The 23,023-nt window shown below is 38.9% G+C and overlaps 1 protein-coding gene across 11 annotated transcripts in view; it reads right to left on the reverse strand.

The window, feature by feature from the left end:
- TP63 (tumor protein p63) overlaps positions 1-23,023 on the reverse strand; it is a 246,930-nt gene that overhangs the window by 74,118 nt on the left and 149,789 nt on the right. For all 11 annotated transcript variants that reach the window (XM_043473428.1, XM_043473427.1, XM_043473426.1 and 8 more), the window contains one exon: positions 16,158-16,412. In XM_043473428.1, coding sequence (XP_043329363.1) covers positions 16,158-16,412 — 255 coding nt within the window. The remainder of the gene's footprint in view (positions 1-16,157; positions 16,413-23,023) is intronic.

A 23,023-nucleotide genomic window follows, 5' to 3' on the forward strand; every position in this document is an offset into this window, starting at 1 on the left:
CAGATGCTTCCCTGCAAGCTACGTCTTGCCTATTACAAGAACATTCATCTCCCAAGCACATCTTTTCACCTACTTTGCCTGAAGCAATACAAAGCACACACCCCCAAAAAAAAAATCACAGGATTTGTAAAAATATTATTGCTAACACTTAAAGAAACTCATACACTAAGGTGACATCCTCACACAGAACAAGAACCAAACATGAGTTCCACAACACCACTTTCTGATGACGACTCAGTCTGCTTTTGCCCTGTGCAAGCTAATGACAGGAGGGGAGGCTAACCTGTGTCTTCAGCTTTCTTACCTACAACACTGAGGCTGGGCCAGCCCTGACTCACAAACTGGGAGACATTAGCTCATGGCCGTGATTCAGTCATGAGAATTCTGACAGACAGGGGCCTCTCCCACACAGGTGCTTCGAGGGGGAAATGAGTCCCTGGAAGCAATGACTTATGACCGAGGCACGGATGTTACTGTGTCTGTTATCAGGCCCTGAGAGAAGTGGGCAGTGTTCTGTGTGACAGCAGCCACCCTAATAGAAGACAATTGTTAGAAGAGCCTTACAGAAAGGCCCTTATCTCCTGCACGCAGCCTCCCAGTCAGTCCAGGAGAAGCGTGTGGGTTCTAGTCTACAGATTCCTTGGGTTCGTCCTCCACAGGGAGAGAGGAAAAGCAGAGGGGTCAAGTGTTTGGGAGCTAGTAGGCTTTCAGCACTTATTACTGGGGTTGAGAGAGAACATCTAGGAAGTTTTGAAATAGACTGGATAAGAATCACCTCGTTCACCCAGTACCTTTAGTTTAGCACTCAGAGTGAAAAAACACAAAATTTAATTTTGCAAAACAGGAAGCTGCAAGCCTTTCCTCCCGCCTCAATCCCAAGGCAGCAGGAGCAGTTTGCAGGAGGACAGACTTCTGAGTTTACAAACCACTTTCACCTCATTATCTCACTGGATGCTCACAACCAAATTTGAAGTGTAGGTGCCATTCCCCTCATTTTATGGATAAAAACAAGGGTTTCCCAGGTGGCTCAGTGATAAAGAATCCACCTGCCAATGCAGGAGATGCAGGTTTGATTCCTGGGTGGGAAAGATCCCCTAGAGGAGGAAATGGCAACCCACTCCAGCATTCTTGCCTGGGATAATCCCATGGACAGAGGAGCCTGGCAGGCCACAGTCCATGAGGTCGCAAAGAGTCAGATAGGACTGCAGAAACCGAGCGTGATGGATAAGAACACTGGGGCACCAGGGAGGTTAAGTGATTTACAAAGGGTCCAGACAGAACGTGGCGGCCTTGACTAACTCTTTAGCTCTCCTCTAGTAAGACAGTCCATCACTTCAGCCCCTTCCTTGGCTCTGCATTCCTCCTTCCTGCCTTCTTATGTAGCCTCTGGAAGCAGTGAGTCCACAGCTGCCTCCTGCTCTCTCATTTTTGTCCCTTCCACATCAGTGCACCATATCGCTGAGTGAACCAGCCCCGCATCTAGCATCTGCACTGCTGTGGCATTTTCCAGATTGCTTCCGTTCTCCAGGCCCCCTCCAACTAGCCCCCATACAATGCCGGATTAATGGGTTTTATCTACGGTTCCGAGCATGATAATTCCTGTGCTCCAAAAGTATTCAGCATCAGCCCCACTGCCCGTGGGATATCGTCCAAATACCTTCACCCACACAGGCTGGCCCCATCCTACCTCTCGAGCTGCTGCTTCCTATCCGCGACCACAGCTTCAGGCAGAATAGCAGAGTCCTGTCTCCAGGCGAGCAAAACAGGCTGGCCTCTGTGTTCTTAACTCAGCTGATCCACTGCCCCTCTGGAAAGTCTGCTCTCTTCCCCACTGAACCATCTGCCTGGTCATTTGCTATCTTCTTCTTTCTCTCCTTCCAGCAACAAAGGCCTTCTCTTCTGGATGCATAGACTTTTTTTTTTTTTTTAATTCAAAGGGAACTTCAGAGACCACTTGATTCATTCTCTCACCTAACACTCAAGCCAAGCTCTCATTTCTATCTTGAATCACGCCAGGGGCTGAGTGCTCACTACCACTGGAGGTGGTGCATTCCAGCCCAGCAGAACCCTGACCATTCTTCCCTCTGAGCCGGAATCTGCCACCCAGAGACTCTCTCCCATCTGTGGTAATTGTGCCCTCTGGGGCCATCCCAGCAAATCTAGGATGTACGGGTTTCAGAAAAGTTAAGTCAAAAAAAAAAAGGAGCTCTGCTCACCGCTCAACACAATCACCATTGAAAGCATGAGTCCATGTTCTTTGTGGGCTGAAGTTATACAAATAACTAAAGTGCTCTCTACCACTCTCCCAGAGCAAATCAATTACCTCAAAATTGTGCCTCTTACATGGTTAAGGTATTTGTACATCAGAAATATACATGGCAGTGTGCCTGAGTGTCACTCAAACCCACAGGATAAATATTACTCATCTTCCTGGAACTCTAATCTTAAAGATGCTTTTTAAATGCGGGAGATAAATATATTTAAATGTATATTTGTATTAAAATGCAAAATTAAAATGTTTTACAAAAAAAAAACCAAATTCTGTTTCTTCTATGGAACCCTTCAAATTATAGTCTCAAGAAGCCCCAGGCAGATATCATTTTCCCCTGCTCCTAACTGGGGTAAACGCTTTAAGGACTGTGCTAACCTATCACCTCCACCATGTGGTGGAAGGTGTCAGAAGCTAGAGGTACTCCACAGATTGGATTCCCTACTGCAGTTCCTGACGTACCCAAATTCTAATCCTAAATTCATGACCTAATCTAATAAAAATCACCATTTACCAGGCACTGTTATGTACTCTACATTCGTTAAGTCTAAACCTGCCAATAACCTTGCTACCTCAAGATGCGTTTATCCCCATTTTAGGGTTGAAGAAACTGCCCTAGAGACAGTGTCTTGCCTAAGGCCACAAAGATAGAGAGAGGTGGAATTCAACCTTAGGTCTATCTGTCCACAAAGCCTGAATTCTTTCCACTCACCATTCTGCCTCCTTAGGCACTTCGGCTTGTTCTTTAGTAAAAGAACCATAGCCCCTTGCTTTCAGAAAAAGGCAAAGCTTTGCTGGATGGCTGAGTGCTAACATGGGTCACAGTATCTGGAACTTTCAGCCTTACAAGGTAACTAAAACAGACACATTGTAAGTATCTCAGATATTTTACATCTTATATATTGTAAAATATTTATATCATATCTCATTGTAATTTAGCAACTGGAAGAATATTTTCATTTTAAAACAGGAATTTATGGAAAAAGATCATTCCCTCTTCTGCTTAAATGTTTCAAACATTATTAATAGTTTTGGTTTCTGGAGCCTCAATCCCAAAGTCAAACAAATAAAGAAAGCAATACATTAGGAGCTTATCTATGCCCCACAGCCATATGCTCAAGCGACAACTTCAAAATGAATTTTCAATCCAGTTAAAAAAAGAAAAATCTGTTAGTTTGGGAATGCTTGTGAGCAAGTCTCTCAGAAGGATATAACCTTTCTCACTGTTCACATAACAGTATAGTCAGTACCCAGGCATAAAATATCCATGCTAATTCCTCCCTTTCTAATTAACTTGTTTTAAAGCATTCTCCATATGCTGAGCATCAGTGACCCTTAACTGAGACCACTGACAAAAGATATTCAAGTAGCTCTGGTCATTTGTTTATATACATAAAACCCACTAGGCTCCTCAAAGGCAAAGAGTATGACTGTCAGAATCAATCCTAAACTCTGTGAATCAAGGCTGTGTTCTGAGTTAGTGGGAAGGAAAACATAGATTCAAAAGTAACTGTAATAAAAGAATACTTCTAAAAGGTAGAAAGACCATATAATATTTAAAAATGCTTCGACACAAAGATACGGTTTCAATTATATTATGGCACCAACTAGAGTTAAAACCCACATCTATCAAAATAAAACCATCATTACTATCATGGGAAAACAGCCTTACAGTTTTATTGCTTAATTTGATTTTACTAAAACACAAGCAGATAATTACAGAGATTTTCTTTTCTGGAAATTTCAAAGCATTTTAGAAAAGCATATAGAATTATATTTACTTACCATATATTTATTGACTAAGACCATCTAGTACATTTTGTACATGTAGTACATTTTGTACATTTTGAAGTAAATGTGAAAAGGATCAAGACTTGCTAGGTAAAAGAAAGTAAGAAGTCCCCTTTCCTCCCCTTGAAAAAACAAGAAAACTAAAGGAAATAAGAGGTATTTTCTTATACGTCAAAGCAAAAACATCCAGGAGGCTATCAAGTACAGAAATGAATGAAGCGAAGATTTTAGACTAAATTTGAACATTTCATTTGAAATGGTTTGGCTCTTTTCCTCAAAGTAGAAGTCCATGTCCTGAAAACACACTCTCAGGGCTACAAAATTGTCTTAGAAAACATCAAACACACATTCAAAATGTACACATTTTCCTTTAAATAAGGATCCACTCACTATTTTCTAACAAATCATTTCACTTCCTCCCTGTATTGTTCTTCTTTTTGAGTATCCTCTCCCTATTCCCACTCCTAATCCTAAATATCTAAAGAGGATAATTATACTTGAGTGAAGGTTGAGAGAAGATTTTATGAAAACTTAATAAAAAGACTAATCCTAGCATAACTCTTACACTTTTTAATAGCTATGTCTAAAATGTTTATGCAAAGAAAGGCATTATAGCTGAAAACTGTGGCATTTTCAAGGCAAGAAATCAATTCTGAAATATGAATACATTATAGAAACTTACACAAATAACTATATATTATATTTAATTGCTTCATGAGTAGGAAACTAGACAGGAAGAACTCTATATTTCCTTCTAGTTCTGCTGCTGAATGAGACATCTTCTTTTCCCTAAATCTCAAGTTCCTCATCACTTGTCATTCCAACTTCTACAGCAAAAAGTTTATGGATGAGTTACTATTTATTAAATTACATGATGATTCCCAGAATATTAAATATAAACATTTGCAAGCTATGCTTTTGTTACAATTATATACAAAAGTATAAACTGTAGTCTTTGAAGATAAACATAAAATCTAATCCATTACCAGTGAATATTATGAGAGAACAATATAAGCCTAAGGAATGAGTTATCCATGGTAACTCTGAGAGGTTGATAATCTTCCTTTGAAAGACTAATTAATATAGCCATTTGCCAAGTGTCTTCCAAAACTCAGAGGGGTTAGACTAAAGCATTTTTAAAGTGTGCACTTATTTTTACACGCAAAACTTCAATGCATTCTAGGCATGAGAATAAGCAAAGGAAAAAGAGGTTATGTATCTATGTGGATGAGTTTTTTAAAAAAGGAATTATTAATTATCATAGCAGGATATATTTCCTGTGCATCCACTCTAACTGTAGAAGTACAGAAAAAGTTATTCCAGATTTCTATTATGAAAATAGTATTTATTTTATGAATTGGTCAATCTGCTTTATTAAATGGCCAACTAAACACCATTTTCCAAAGGCCGTCCCCGCTAAGTGAGGGTAGGTGATAAACTTAAATAGATAGTGCTTAAAGTGGTTGCTTAAAAAAACACCAAACCCTGGGTCTAATACACAAATTGTGTCCTCAAAGACCTCCACTATCAATCACCAAGGCAAAGAAACCAAACTCTCTATTAGCATCCCACTGTTCTCATAACCAGCTGCTTTGGGGGACAGTTATTCCTCTCAAAACCACTCCACTCTGGACAGTGCAGTGGCAGGCAGGGATAGTAAAAACACACCAAAACTCTATTTTCAAATTGAAAAGAATCCAGTTTTTCTTTTCCATTCTTTTTCTTGAAAGCAAAATCCATAATAATATATTTAATATTTTAAACAATTCATAAAAATTAATTAAAATGGATTCAATATCTTAAAATAATGGTCTTATACTACAAAAATATTTTTAATATAATTGTTAACAAAACGAATACAGTTTGTAATTATTCATTCTAATTCTCTTATTTTGAGAAATGTAGGCTTCTCAAATCATGTATCAAATGCACCAAAATTTTTCTCTGTCACATGATAATTTAAATGTTTGTTCCACAGCATATCAGTTTTAGATAAGTCAAGTTTATAAAAGTAATTGTTAGGATTTTATAAGGAAACAGTATACATATATCAAGGCATACAATATATTTAAGCAAATTTTATAGAACTATGAGAATCATTTTGCTATTTTAAACAATTATCATAGCTTATAGGATTTTGCTTTTATGACATACAGTTAATCATATCTATGACTTACTTGATGACAATTCTTTTGTCAGAAACATAATCCATAATTATAACATTGCTCTTACGGGAAAATGAAATTTTCTTTTCCAAGAATACAGAGTTGTAAAACAAAAAAGAGAGGCAATTTATATCATTTAATGTTAGGGCTCTCAATTCATAAATATGAAAATCTCAAATTAGCACACAAAGTAGAAGGAACAAGAAAGGGGGAGACAGAGGGAAGGAATATCTTCGAAGTCAAATTACAATTTTTTTAAATTAACTCCTTTCTTACTCAGCAAGAGTGAAATATTTGTATTTAAATAAATATGTGTATCTATTTTTGCATTTTTAAGAAAAAGAACAAAGTTTTTTTTTTCTAAAGATCTAGTCAAAATGTTGCTGTTGTTGTTCAGTCGCTAAGTCGATCCAGCTCTTTGTGACCTGATGGACTGCAGTTAAAATGATCACAATTTAAAACTCTGTTACTGGAGCTTCCCTGGTGGCTCAGTGGGAAAGAATCTGTCTGCCAATGCATGAGACACAGGTTCAATCTCTGGGTCAGGAAGACTCCACATGCCATGGAGCAACTAAGGCTGTGAGCCACAGCTCCTGGGCCTGTGCTCTAGGGCCGGGAACCCCAGCTGCTGAGCCCACGTGCTGCAAGAACTGAAACCCACATGCCCTAGAGCCAGTGCTCTGCAACAAGAGAAGCCTCTGCAGTGAGAAGACCGGACACCACAACTAGAGATTGGCCCCCACTACAGAGCAGTCCCTGCCCCCCACAACTAGAGAAAAGCCCGTGCAGCAACGAAGACCCACTTCAGCCAAAAACATATAAATTAATAATATACATAAATACTTAAAAAAAAAACAAAACTCTGCTACTAGTTTGCTGAACTATTACCAATAAAGTACTGAGACTCTTAAGAAAAATAGCATCTGATTAACAATTATAAGATCTAATTAAATAGGCTTTAAGAAGTTATTTTACATTAGAAAAAAAATAACACCTATGCAAACATATATATTCATCCTACGCTTATTTCTAGGGACTTGTAGACCTATACTGCTTCATTTCAGGTCTGCTTATAAATGGAAAACCTCAAAAAACTGCCTGAATTGCAAGCATGGATATGTACTATTCACACAGATAAATCTAAAAACAAAAATGCAGATAATAACATATTGTGTTTTCTGAGCTTCATCTCGCAGGTTCCCAAAGCACTTCGTAAACTTTAATTAAGCCTCCCTGCGATCCTACCAAGTAAATGTTACAATACCCGTTAATGGATGAGCAGAGGCAGAGTCACTTGCCCCATGATCACGCAGCTTGTCAGTGCCCACTGCTGTCCTTCTGAGTTCTGTGTTCATCTTAATGAACCACACTCTTCAAGAGTCTGTCAAACGACATCTCAAATTCAAATGAGGATTCTTACGTTTAGCAATTATTAATCTTTCTATGTAAAACAACTTGGAAACTTTTCCAAGGAAAAAGAAAAAGTCTTTTTAAATGGGTGTCCTCATATTATTCATTCTATTTTCCACAATAGTCCAGATGATACTGGTAAAACAGCATAAAGAGTACAACCAAGATTGCAAACTCAGTGAGTAACCCGCGAAAAAACACCTGTTTGAGGTACTTGACAATGCAGAATTAGCTCCGCATAAAACTATTAGAAGTTACATTCCAAATCTTCAGACCCTTCTAATACAATAACAAGGTGACAAATTACACTGTTTTGTTATTAACACTAAGAAATCATGAGTCTTCATTATTAGATTCAAACTCAAATGAGAAGGCTGATTCTATTTGTAAAGTGAGATTCCCTCTCTAATTTACCTCACAGTAAATTAGGTTCTACGGTCTCTGGCTACTCCCAGTTTCCTTTAAATTTCAGCTGGGGGAGCCTGATGATGGGGTCGTAATCTTTACTAAAAACCAGAGAGAGATGGCAGTTAAGATCAGTCCCTTGAGGCTCCTGTGTGCCTAATTACAGGACCCCTTGTTCCAAAAACCACTGCGTGTTTACGAGACATCTGTAAGGCTTCAAAGAGTCTAAGATTCCTCTTTCTGTTCTGCAATAAACTTCTTTAATCTCAAAAAATTAGAAGCCGCTGGGGAGAAAACTATGTCATTTCACATCTCCTTGCTCCAGTGACCTTATAGACATACTAATTGCTGTTGATATAAAACCATGAGGGTTTATTCCACATGCAGTTGCTTTTACTCATGAAAAGACAGCTGACAGCTAAATACCTTTCATGAGAAAAATACATCTGCCCTTCTCCACCAGAGGGGGTGGAGACTGTTACAAGACTTGATCACACTGTGGAAATGGTTAATATCAGGGAATGCAAACAGAAGAAGGTGTAAAGCTCACATGTGGGAAGACACGAGCCCAATACATGGCACTCATCCTTCAGGGATGACTTGAAGATATTTCTGTCAATTTGAATGATATATTGCATTTTTCTTGAGCCGTTAAAAAATACCATGACATCATTATCTGTCTATACCTCAATTTCCTGGTAATTTTTGTCCTGGCACACTCTCTATGTGTTAATTACAAATCAGTCATCAGTTAGTGAACCGAGAAAACAGATTCGAAGCCCTTTCAATCTCACGGCACTTCTCTGAATTCAGCTTTGGCCAATTTTAGAGAGTTAAGTTTTGGAGTCCCATAAACTCTCTAAGGTTAAAACAAAACAAATATGAGTCTTTCTTTACACCAAGGATCCAATGCTGCATATCATTATATTTTTATAAAACAAAATTTTATAGGGATGTGAAGGTAGCAAGGTCACTTACTGTAAGAAAACAGAGAAAAGATCCACTTTTACAATGTGCTGCTTAGTTTATTGCAAGCCAGCGATTAATCTGTATGACTTTCGTAAAGAATAGAGAATTATTATTTCTGAATGGAATGTATTCACTAGTAACTTTTCCCTTTGATGCTTGCTCTAGTTTCCAGTTTTTTAATTTAAACTTTAAGTAACTGTCTCTTGTCACTGCTGTATACATTGCAAAGATGGCCTTCAGTCTGACTATTGCTTTGTTTGATCTGTGATTTTCACAACTTTTTTTTTTTTAATGAATGTTATCTTTTAAAGATATGAAGATATCACATGAGAATCCAGGTTTCTACATGTTCTTGAAAAATTCATCTTTTAACTTTAGGTTTACCTTCCCCCATGACACCATGTTGGAGTTGCAAAGCAAATGCCCTGTGGACAAGGTATGCAAGCTCACCTTGACACTATGCCCATCCTTATCATTCGACTTGCTTAGGCTACCCTGTGGTCCCCCAGATATCTGAGTTTTCCACGTCCAAGTTAGCTTATTAATTGAAGTGATTTTTTTAGAAAAATGAGCCTTATGATCTGATCCCTGTTCTTGATAGAAATTTACATTGTAATTTATTTATATCACAATCCTCCTCATAATAATCCACCCTTCCAAGAAATCAAAGCTATAGTAAAAAAACAAAAGATCAAGTGGCTGGTAATACCTACAAAACCAAACTGACTACTATGAATGATAACATAAATGAAGGAGGAGGGGGAGGAGGAAAAGGAAGGTGGGGAGGAAAGAAGAATGGAGGAGCAGGAAGAAGGGCAGGACAAGGAATGAAAAGAAAAAAAAAAAGGGCGATTTACTGCTATTCTTTTTGTAGTAGAAAAATAAAGGCAAGTTTTATTTCAATTTGGTGTTTCTTTTTAATCATTGGTCAGTTCTTGTAATATTAGATTTAATAAATAAATATCAAAATTTTCCCTTTAAAGAGAATCCCTACAGTGCATTCAGGAAACCACTCACGCATAACATGGCAAGGCCCTAAACATCAGATTAGGTGAAACTGGCTTATCACGAATACATTAACCTAGAGTTAATTTAAATAAGTTAGGGCAAACTTGCTGACTAAGTTATTCTGCTCTGGACTGGAGACAACACCCCTATACAAGGGCTTACAATGGAAATGCACTTTAAAGTGCAAAATCTAGAGTTAAGTAAGTAACATGAACCATTCCCAAGAATCTCTAAACCCTTCATTTAGGATATTCTTTCTTAATACTCTGTGAACTAAAAAATATCTTGGATAACAGGCAATAGTACTTAATGTTATTATTTTCTTTATCATGGAAGGGGCATAAAACGACACTCCTTTATGTATCTCCGGAGATTTATAGGACAGCCCTGGCAAGAAGTGAAAATAACTTGTGATTAACAAATGTACCACTGGCAGGAGCCAAGCCTATTGACTTCTGTTCCTCAGCAATGAAATCTAACAGCCACTTGGTTAAGATCAGCCCCGGTTAAGGCTCAAACGTTGATGAGAGAAGTGTTTCCTTTCGACAAGGAAGCAGATAAATTATATTCACCATGGAAAAGTTTGTCTGTACATCATGTCCTTTGATGGGCTATTCTTAAGAGTCCCAAGATTCCAGAAGGCCACGCAATGGGCTGGCTTGCATTAGATTTCTGCAGAGCTGGCAGCCTTCTTCTGGAAGTCTTACATTACAGGTAACCCGATGACAGGCAGGATGGGCCACAGGCACGCATCTCAACACGCCTGTGGAGCAGCCAAGGGGAGCGAGCTTGCAAGACTGATAAGCTGGGATCAATGAAACTCTTGGGGAACTGGATGTTCCCCTTTTAAATGCCACCTCCCTAATCTCTCCACTTGCTCAAGTCAGATTCTTCAAAGCTCTGAACACAACATGAGGCTGGCATGATTAGGAAAGTCAAAGAAGAGGACCTTCTAAATCATGGGTGGAAGAAAAGGCATCGAATTCATGAACAGTGAACAATCAGGGTCAGAGTGAAGGGATGTTGTTCAGAACGTAGTCATTTCCTTTGGCCATGGGGAGAAAATAAAGTTTCTTTTTCCATATTTATTAAGGGGTCTACTATATGCTGAATATGACTCTGAACACTAGGTCAAGGTGCCTGCTCTATGAGACCTTCATATCTATGGAAGGAAAAAGTCACCAGAGCAAAAGGGATGTATGTCCAAAGGCCAGAGCCATTATCTCAGACTGAGTACAACAGAAACACACTAATCTTAGGATTTTCCCAGTATTTGCATGCAGATAATACTGTGTGTCATGGGTTGTGGGAAAAACAGCTCTCAAGATCAATATAGGTCAAGACAGATTGATATTCACACTAAAAAGTCTTGTCCTTGGAGTCCAGCAAAAGAAAGCACTTTACTCCCAGAAATGGTGTACTTAGCAGTCCTCTCAAAGCTCTAGTAGGTGCCATAGAAAACTCATCTTTTCCTTATTCTCAACTCCAACAAAAGCATTCCAGCTCAGTACCTGTGATTCATTTGAATGAACACAGAGTATTTTGTCAAGTGAATGTGACATAATTTATAGCATATCCAGTTCCCCACTGCTGAGCATGTTGGCTGCCTCCAATACTTTTGGCACAAAAAACCCAGATATTCTTTACTAAAAACAAAGAATTAAAAAAAAAAAAAAAAGACATCCCCATAAATGAAAAATAAATGCTGGAATTCACCAGGTTCTTAAAACTGGAAAAAGTCTTTCTCAGTGCACACAAGGAGAGCCTGCATCTGCTTGGAAAGACTTAGGAAGGCAGCATGGCCAGCCTGCAGAAGTCAGCATATGGGAGAGCCTGATACCACCCTAGGCCATTTAGTCATGTATTTGATTGGTGGATAATATCACGGTCCCATGGGGCTGCAGTATGCATGTTAACAGCCCAAAAGCACTAGGAAAAAGAAAAAAACTGAAGATGTTTTTCTTTGAATTCTCTCAAATTACTATTTATGGCACAACTGAACCCTCAATAAAACTAATAAACTCATGAAGCAAAGAGATTCAAGTTCAGACTCAGTAAATGTATTTGTGTCTATGACTAGCCAGTGCCTTTGCACATGGCACATAATCCTCACGATAAAGAATTTATAAGGAAGGTATGAGCATCGCCATTTGCAGGGGGTACAGTCAGGTTTAAAAGAAATTGAACTCTTTGAGCAGATCCTAAACACTGCTGAGCCCTAATGGCTCAGAGGGTAAAGTGCCTGCCTGAAATGCAGGAGGTCTGGGTTCGATCCCTGGGTCAGGAAGATCCCCTGGAGAAGGAAGTGGCAACCCACTCCAGTATTCTTACCTGGAAAATCCCATGGATGGAGAAGCCTAGTAGGCTACAGTCCATGGTGTCGCAAAGAGTCTGACACAACTGAGCAACTTTACTTTCTTTCACTTTCTAAATGCTGATAGTAAATTTCAGGGTTGAACTCTGCACATAAGTTTCTATTTCCAAATTACCATACTGACAACTGGCCTATGACTGACGAGTCTTAGCTATAATGCTAGACCAGCACTTTATTATATTAAATGGTAGGCCTCTATCAGAAAGTAGTAATTACATCGTAGAAATAAGAAAGTTTGAAATCAAGTCCTAAATTCCATGTTGGTTTGGGTGTGACTATGTGTGAGTGTGTGTGTGTGTGTGTGTGTGGAAGAGAGAATATGGAAAATGTCATTGCTCTTCACTTTATTTCACTGGAAGAAGTTTAAAATAGAAGTTTAAAATCCACATTTTCATGGAATTGGAAACACACATTCATTATTGGAAACAGAAAAAGCAAAAGAAATATGCATATATACTCTAAAGATATTAATTATATTTTGGCAGTGAGTCTGAGTAAAGCCAGAAATTATAACAGAAAACAACACAAAAGGATGACAAGTGAAATAAATGGTACAAACAAGATTTTTATTAAAGAATTACCAGAGGATGATGTAGTAAGTATGACCCTTCCTAATGACAGCTGCTGCTTCTGCTTCCTGTTTGTGGGCAGTTTTTAAAATTTGGTGTTTTATTTTGAAAGACTTCTTTAAAATGCACAGATGCCTAAGAAATAGGTGTTGTATATGATGTAGCATAAAAAATGTCCTTTGTTAGGTGGTTTCACTCCATGCTACACAGGGCCTGCTAATGCCTGTTCATCCCTGATTCTGTCAGTAAAGAGAAAGGCAGTCTAAATAGGATGGTAAGTAAGTAAGTGGTCACTCAGTCATGCCCGACTCTTTGCGACCCCATGGACTGCAGCCCACCATGAAATTTTCCAGGCAAGGATACTAGAGTGGGTTGCCATTTCCTTCTCCACGGGATCTTCCCGACCCAGGGATCAAACCTGAGTCTCCTGCACTGCAGGCAGATTCTTTATCGACTGAGCGACAAGGGCATCCCAAATAGGATGGTAGAAATACTTGAACTGGGAGGGAGGCAGGCCTGGGTTCCCCTATCTCCTGGGCTGGTGATAAACCAAGTAACCTATACTTCTTGAAGTTTCCTCACTTCTGAAACTGGGGATAACAGCCTCGGTTCTGAGGCTTCACCTGAGACAAACGTATGAGAGAACACTTTAAAATGTGCATCAGTGTGAGGATACACAATGTGGCTCAAAGAGTTAGATGCTCCTAATGTATAAGACACTGGTGTCCGTGGCTAAGAATTACATCTTTTTAGGTGATCTCAGCAGTTACTCAAACAAGAGTTTAAATGCGCTGGATTTAGAAGAAATGTAGCTGGGCCTAAAAGAAATCTAACTGTGAATAAGAAAGAACAAATACAAGTGTAAGTACCAAGTGCTATATTAATAGGATGGAATAGACATCTAATTCAATCATTTTATTCTGCAATACCTATAACATAGACTGCAGACAACTGAAGAGAAATTTCTATGTTGATGAAAGGTTTTAGAAGAACTTAGCTTCTTTTTCTTAAAAAAAAAAAAATCATTTATTTGGTTGTGCCTGGTTAAACAAATAATTAGGCACGTGATATATGGGAGCTAGTTCCCTGGCCAGAGTTCAAATTTAAGGTCACCTGCATTGGGAGCATGGAGTCTTAGGAAAGGGAGTACTTTTCACCCTATTCACCCTCTTCAGAGGCACAGACTGAATTCTAGAAAAATGAAGTGACTTGACTAGGGTCATGAGGATGATCACGGCGAGAATCCAGATTTTCTGGCTCCCAAGAGATGTTCTTTCCCCACAAGTGCCTACCCCTTTTGTAGGCTTCTGATACCGCGCTTGCCACATGTAATGAACGTTTACCACGGTACTCTACAAAACATTTTCTTTGCTGTTTAACCTACCACTTATGTAAACATGCCTAACCTTTTTTATTGAGACAGTGTACTTTTCTGAGAGAGGGGCTTTGAATGCTCCAACCCCACTCCATCCCCATGCTCCACCCAGCCTAAGCTATTTTAGAAGGGCAGTGATTCTTCATTTAGTGGCACCAAATGTGCCCATCATCGCTCAGATGCACTCGCTCCTACTATAGTGGAGCTCCGCATGAGCATGCCAGATGAGCAATAGTAAGGTCTGAAGATCAGTGATTGTAAACATCCACTTGGTGACCCCTATTCTGAAACACATCGGGGCTCCATTTATAAAATGGCTGTTCTAGTGGCAAAATATTACTTAGATCAATCAACCAATATATCCTTAAGGCCTATGGACTTAAGTTTATTCACCTGGAGTGTCCACCTCCATGAGTATTAATATAAAAGAGACTAAAGAGTATGACACAACTGATTTTAAAAAAAAAATCACACACTGAAGAGAGATCCAGTTTTAAGCTAATACTTCTGTTATGGTTGAAAAAGGAACCAGGATGGAACAACTTCTCAAACCATGAAAGAAAAGCACCATGATAAATTCTTAGACACGTTTGGAACATCCTGATGTGAAATGGTGGAAAAAGAAAGCAAGCACATAATCTGGGGGGCAGGGGGGAGGGAGGAGGAGATGAAGTAGTGGTGACAGAATCAGAAATAGGACCAGCTATACAAAAGCCTCTGTATCTTTAGGGATGTCACTGAAACCCCACTTTCTTTCAGTTTTCCCTAGTAAAGTAGGAGTTGCGAAACATACCCTACAGAGTTCACAAAGAAGTGAGGTCAAAATGGGGGGATGTATGTGAAATTATGCTGGAATTTAGTGTTATTAATGCAGATTAGTTTATAAACTCTGTACTATTGAAGTAAAGCCTGGATACTGTGGCATACAAAGAATAAATGCTTTCCAAAGAAAACTATTTGCCAAACAGGAAATAATCTGTTAAAACAATTTGAAAGCTACTTCTCCATAAGAGGATGACATGTGAAAGATTTCTATAATCCAGGCAAAAGTTGACTTCTTTGACAAGTGTGTGCCACTTTGGTCTTGGGCATTCTTTGATCAACCATTTAAAACCAGTCTTATAGGTCTCCTCCCTTATAGCTGAGCTTTATTCATGTTATAATAAATTATCAAATCAACTCTAAAATAGAATAAAACTTCCTACAGCTTTTGAATTTTTAAAATGATCAATATTTCCATTTTTTTTTTAGCAAAATTATGTTTTTTCCAACATTTTAAATCAGAATTTCTTTGAACCTATTTCAGGCTTCTGATGTATAGTTTTTGAGGTTTTTTTTGGGGGGTGGGTACATGCTTCTAAATGCAATAAATAAATGTTTATCAATAAAGTATGAGTCATGTTAGAGAACCTACATGTATGAGCAAATTTAAGCCTTCCTTAATAAACAGGAACTAGCCTACATTCTGCAGACTGCAAACACATATAACCTAGGATTACATTTCCCATCCATGTAATGCTTTACATATTTCCAAAAAAGTTCACACAAAAGGTGAGGCAGGAAAGAACACATCAGCTAGAATTACCAGAACACAGGCCTTTGGTTTCCAGATCAGGGCTCTTCCTACTAAATGGTACTTTTTCTCTTTCTGGTTCCGTGTGGAATATTCCAAACCAAAATATCCTTAGAGGACAGGGAGAACATTTCCACCATTCAATATGGAGTTCTAAGCTTTGATGGAGGAGAGAGCCTGGGGGGTGACGGAGACACCCCACAGACCTGGGAGTCAAGTTCAAGGGCACAGGGGCCCCCTTACTCTTACCGTCCACGTGGCGGACTTGGCGGTGCTTGATTGCTGGAAGGACACATCGAAGCTGTGTGGGCCCGGGTAGTCGGTGTTGGAGGGGATGGCGGGCGATGGTGAGAGGGCGTCGAAGGTGGAGCTGGGCTGTGCATAGGGCGAGGGCGCCGTGACGCTGTTCTGCGCGTGGTCTGTGTTGTAGGGGCTGGTGGACGAGGAGCCGTTCTGGATCTGCTGGTCCATGCTGTTTAGGAGCCCCAGGTTCGTGTACTGTGGCTGCAGGACACCCAGAAACCCCCACGTTAGCCATTTAACCATGTGCCATATGGGATCTTAGTTCCCGGACTAGGGATCGAATCTGTGTCCCCCTGCAGTGGAAGCTCAGAGTCTTAACCACTGGACCACCCGGAAGTCCCCCGATTTTCTTCTTTTGAGATTGTATTTCAAGTTGGGAAAAAGAAGTCACAGTTTCCCTTATTTCTCATTGACTGGAACTGGGAAATATCCTTAAACCCATCACTGGCCAAACGGAAGGTGATTGCCATGACTGATAAGACAAATCATAATCCCCTGGGTCTGGGGGAGAGCAAAGCGGATGAAAGGAAGCTTTGTTCTTTCCTGAAAAAATTGGGGTTCTGTGAGCTCAGAAGAAGAGGAGAAATGGGTCTTGTGTATACAGTGAACAGTGCTTGCTATACTTCCCACGTGGCTCAGTGGTAAAGAATCTGCCTTCCAAGCAGGAGACCCAGATCCCATCCCCACAGATTGTTGCTTCTCAAAAGGCATCTTTTGGTGCATGCCTTCCACAGAGATCAACCTCAGATTTGCTGCACTTTACACTCAAAGGAAAATGACCAATTTGTGATGCCTAGTTCAAAACACCAAGAGAAGCGCCAGGCGTGCGGGAATGTTTTATGAAGACCTGCACAGATCACACAGCGTCATGGGCAGCCTTTGGAAACTGAGTCTCCCCAAGAGTATCTGAAAGTAGATAGGGTGCTTATTTGCAAACTGGGCAAAAAACATCACTGTTCAGTAGCTGCTTATGAATTCCTTAAAACAAATGAATGCCACCTGTTATTTTTTTCTTCTTCTGTCTTGGTAGTCAGAATGAAAAAGACCACTAGATACACGTGCTCTAGAGAAGATTTAAGGGTCAACTTGTCTATTGAGCAAAATGGTTGTCCTCCAGATTTTCTTTAAGTTTTATTCTAAATTCTGTCTCAGGGTACCAACTTGCCCCCCAAAACTGGGTTCATGAAAACTGGAGGGGAAGGAGTAGGAATGTTAGGAAGACGCAACTATGTATTTTATTTTTTTCTAAAAATACTTTAGTAAATCTTTTTATTCACGAATATACAAGATTGTGATTTTTAAACTTTGTCATATCTATTGGCAATTTAAAAATCTCATCAGTTTTACCTTAAGTTAAATGGCATGTATATTTATTCACTCAAAACAATAACTTTTAGGAATTAGTGTAGATTATTTGAAAGGAGAGACCACATGTGCAATTTATTTATTTTTAACTTTTTATTTTGTACTGAGGTACAGGCAATTAACAGTGTGTGATAGTTTCAGGTCAACAGTGAAGGGACTCACCCACACATACTCAGGTATCCATTCTCCCCCAAACACCCCTCCTATCCTGGCTCGAAAGGCAGCTATGTATTTTAAAAGGTAACATGATACCATCCAAACAGCCTAATTTTCCATCTGTTCTTTCATTTTCTTTGTAGTAGTTTATTTTCTAAAGCAGAACATGTGTAAGAGAAAAACCATCTAGTTATGGTTAAAATTCTATATTTTGTATAATTCAGAAGTACATTAGTTCATACAGTTTCTCTGCCAGAAATTTTATTTCTTCTAGGAAAATCAGCACTGAGTAGATAGTTCAATAAGATGTTTATGGAAGTAATGATTTAACTTCTCATTTCATTGACAAAAAGGATCTTTACTGTATTACTATCAGAAAGGGGAAGTGAATTGCTCAAGCGTTGGCTAATAAGCCAAGAGTAGTTATTTTGAAACCAAATCTGATTCTGAGTCTACACCATCACACCTGTCAGACTGATCAGATAATTCAAGTCATTCCTGAGTTAAATTGAACACATTTCTAGAAGCGGCCACCAGCTTGCATGCTGTTTTCCCTTTGTGAAACCTTCTGACACAGGGAATCCTCATTGTTTCTTCAATTTAGTGATAGGAAAACAAATCAGAAGCAAAGAGAAGGCAGTCCTGTTGGTACACATTTTATAAAGAAAATGAGGAGTCTGGCTCTTCAAGTGAAATATAACCAAGAGTCCCAGAAAAAGTCAAAGAGAACACAAACTTGTAAAGAAATTGATGCTTGAAAAGAATTCAACTTAAGTGTAAGGAAGTTATTTTACTAAACTTTAAGTATTTCACATGGGGAGGAGAAGGACTCTGCCATTCCATTCAGTCCAGAGAGCATCTGTCTAAATGTTAACAGTCGCATGCCCATTCCATTACATTTATACATTCACATTCCACTGCCGAATGCCATGTCCCCATTTGCTCTTCAGATAACTATTAATCTCTTTACACTTATCCCCCTGCTGACAAGAGCAGCTGTTAGTCTCGCCTCTGCTCTCCTCCGACTTCCACCGCTCCCAGTCCTCCTCGCCTCCTTCTTCACCTTTCCCCCCTTGACAGGTGAGGCAGGCTGCAGGTGAGACAGCTGTGAGAGGAAAAAAACTAAAACCTGAGGCCCCGATGAAGGTGTCCACAGCCCTGGCTGAATTAAAGCTCTTAGGTGTCCAAGCCTGGGGGAATGGTCTGGGAAGGGGATTGAAAAGAAATTATTATTTGTGTTCAAGTTAAGGGTCAGTATACAAAGCACTCCTGAGCGCCCTGTAGGAATCAGATAATGCTCCCAGAGGCACGTGCTTCCCTCAAGCAGTACAATTAGGGAGGCAGTCGGCCCTGACAAAAGGGACAAAGAAATTCACCGAGCACTTTCTCACAGGCAGTAAAAAAGCCTGTTAGGTCAATCCTGTCCTCCTCCTCCTAGCTATACAGAATGGAACTTCAGCTAATTGTGGGCTTGGAGAAGAACAAAGAAACATGGCCCTTTGAATTTTTTTTTTCCAGCAAATATAAAGAGAAAAGTTTGGGACCCAGCTTTAAAAGCCAGTGAGTAAACACTCAGTGTTGCTTGAAGGACTTAAGAGAGATGGAAACTCCATTTACCTCAGAGGTACAAAGAAGACCTTTCTGGGACAGCGGTGAGACTGAGCATATTCCGTGGCACTAAAGAAGCAGAAAATGTATTTCAAGTTATTAATAGGTGTTGATGGCTGTGCTTTCACATGCCGTAATTTTTAATCCCATACAGTTTGGGTGAAATATTTTACTTCACAACAATAGGATTTGCTTCCAATCCTGACTCCTCAATTTACATAGCATAGAGCTAGATTTCTCAGGTTTGAGCAAAGAGCTGCTAACTATTCAAGATAAAAATGGGAAAACATATTTCAGCTTAAGCTTTCCTCAAATTTTACTTTAAAGAAACAAAAGCTAAATAGTATACTCAGTTGTCTTTTTTTAAAAAAGAGCATAAAGCCAATACCATCTTTGTATTAACTAGTCTGAAACACAAACAAACCCACCAAAGTAAGAACAGTATGATTAGAAATTTTCTTGGGGGAAAAAAAAGGAAACTTTCTTAGAGACTTTTCATAGCTTTATTAAAAATTTATGTCATTAACTTGCTAGGAAATAGTACTTTGGAAGTTAATTTAAAAAGCATTTAGTTAACAATAAAAAAGGGGCTCTTATTTGCTTATTTCTTTGATTTGAAGAGAGTGGACATGTTGGTAAAGTACAATTAGAGGCAGAGGGCAGACCAATATAGCCAAGAAGAACAAGTGTTAGGTAGGTAGAACCAGCAGAAATTCACACGGCGCATTGCAAAATGAACACTCAGGGCCTATTGTTCACAAGTTATTAAGAGTTTCAAAATCATGACAGCAGAGCGTTAAACAAAGCACAGGGCCCTTTCATGACTACACATTTTGGAGCCTAGGAAGCTCCTCTGTGCCAGGTTAATGTGAATAATATTTATTTCATATTTTCCACCAAAGTGAAGCTGGCAGGGTGAAGGAAGCAGTATCTGGACCCTTTATTGTCTGTAATGTCTCACAGACGGGAGAGATGTGTCTTATGCTGGGATGCTAATGAGACACCTATTTATGATGCCAGGTAAAGTCTCAGACACTCATATGAATAAAAAAAAGTGCCCTGAAAGAACTCTTGTCCCATGTGTTTCTTAGGTAACAAAGTTAGTACATTTGGAATGTACTAGGAAGTAGATTGTCCCTTTCTAACCACAAGGTATCTTGATGTGGGAATAACCTTAACATATTTAATAGACACTCAGTGAATGAATGAACAATGTTATGTATCTACTGTATCATGTCTGGAAGAACAGACAAACTTCTTTCCACAAAATTTTTGTCACTCAGTTGTATCCAATCTCAAAGACTGTAGCCCACCAGGCTCCCTTGTCCATGGGATTTTCTGGGCAAGAATACTGGAGTGAGTTGCCATTTCCTCCTCCAGGGGATCTTCCCTATCTAAGGATGGAACCACATCTCCTGAGTCTTCATCATTGGCAGGTGAATCCCTTATCTCTGAGTCACCAGGGAAGCCCATGTCTGAAACAGGATATGATCTTCTTTCCAAAAAATATAAAAGATGAAAATGGACATAATTTGATATCTATTATAAATCTGGTAAAGTAAAACAATGGATTTTTTTTAAAACTCAAAGAGATGCTTTAATTCCTATAAAAATGACTTTGAAATTGAAGATACTGTGTGGACCCTAGAAAATTACCAACATCTATAACTTCAATGTATTAAGCTTCATCACAAACTAGCTGATCTGCCCTCAGAAAGGATAAAACACACCCTGGTGACAGAAAGCTCAGTAGTCTGGTTAATCACAGAACACCTTGGGGGGTGTTCTAGAACATGAAGCTGGTATGGCAAGTGTAGAGACACCCAGAGGCTGAATCTCAAACTGCCTGCCCTCACCATTAGGAAAGAGCAAGTAAAGCTGCCATTCCCAGATACAGAAAGAGTGTTTCCTCATTTTTTTTTTTTTTTTGTCTCTTCTGTAAGTTATTTTGGATTCTCATAGTCATCTACAGACTCTGATTTACTTCTTCAGTTTGGATGATTAGAATTAAAATAACAATAAAGACGAGATATTTCTCCTGACTTGTCATCATTTTAAAAGTGTTCTATAAAGGCACTCCCTTTAGTTTCACTTCATTTTTCTTTCCTGGGTTACACTGTTTGATGATCTTGCATTCTAAATATACTATGGACCTGAAATTTCTTCTCATTGGCTCAGTAATAATGTATATCAGTATATATCACTGTAAACAAAATTCAATATTGAAATGCTTGGGTTTATACTTAAAGTTGACTTTGTAATTACTCTTCTATAAAATAATTTAATGTCGAAAAGAAGTCTAATCAAGTCACATGACTGGTGTATCATATCCCATTTCTAAAAATTTCTCTCCTTCAATTTATCTGTGTAAGAGAAATTTTATAACTTCTCTGTCCTGCTTTTCATAGATATTACTATCTGTAATAGCTAGTTTATGGCAAGATGACAACAACAGTCCATACCAAATGGCAAGAGATTAATAAAAAAAAATGGGAGTAAGTGCCATGTCAGGCATAGGAGAGGTAACTTTGGCAACATGTAGTCAACTTATTTGCTTCAATTCAAATGGACCTTTGTCACAGGAAACAGTAACTTGCCTAAATTTCATTTGAAAGAAATTATATTTCTTGACTGTTAGAGATGACCAGGGAACTGAACATTCTTCTGCACTCCTTTTACTCCTAAATGGATTCTAGTAAGGCAGAACTCTGAACTTAGACTTGGTGACATGGGGTCAAAGTCACAACTGCCACTAATGTGCCATTAACCCCTGGGCAAGGTGGTGGCTCAGACAGTAAAGAATCTGTCTGCAATAAGGGAGACCTGGGTTCGATCCCTGGGTCAGGAAGATTCTTTGGAGAAGGGAATGGCTACCCACTATAGTATTCTTGCCTGGAAAATTCCTTGGACAGAGGAGCCTGGCAGGCTACTATCCATGGGGTCACAAAGAGTCGGATACGACTGAGTAACTAACACTTCCACAAGGTGCTTAAACCAACCTGGACAGTAGTTTCCTATAAAGTAAAATCTATATAAAATTGAGGAGATTGAATCTGATAATCACACATAATGGTGAACCAGTCTAACATTCTTCTAGGGCTGATTATTCTCATCTACAATACTATTTAAATATAATGCCATAAGATTGCTTTCGAAAAAGGAGATGACTTTTTTTTCTTTTTTCTTTATATAGATTTGCCAGAGCAAGCTTACAAATCCAAATTGTTTCAGGCAGCATATATAGCTTCTTCAGCTAATATAACCTTTCACCTCAGACTTCATGGAGGTGCTTTTTGAACATTCTAAAAACCCTCCTGGGAAAAGAAAACAGTTTTCTTTATGACTCTGGCTTTGCAAAGCATTCATTCGATTATGCTGTAGCAGACAGTACTACATTTTTATCCCCAAATATTGGCAAGATAGTGACTTTTCAACAAGTACTGCCTGAGGGAGAAATACTTGTCATTTTTTTGTTTTCTACCACCTGCCTTACCTCAAAGAATGATGGTTTGTTTCATGCTAGAATTAAACACAATTGATTGAAAGTGCTCCAATTGTCAAGAAGATATTTGTATTTTAATGCCAATAAGGCACTGTCTTTCCAACTTAGGAATGTACTGAGTATCACATTTTTCTCAAAACAAGGTTTTGTTAAGTAGAAAATATATTTCATTTCTTTTGTC

This window comes from Cervus canadensis, chromosome 7 (assembly GCF_019320065.1).
Source record: "Cervus canadensis isolate Bull #8, Minnesota chromosome 7, ASM1932006v1, whole genome shotgun sequence".
Lineage (NCBI taxonomy): Eukaryota > Metazoa > Chordata > Mammalia > Artiodactyla > Cervidae > Cervus > Cervus canadensis.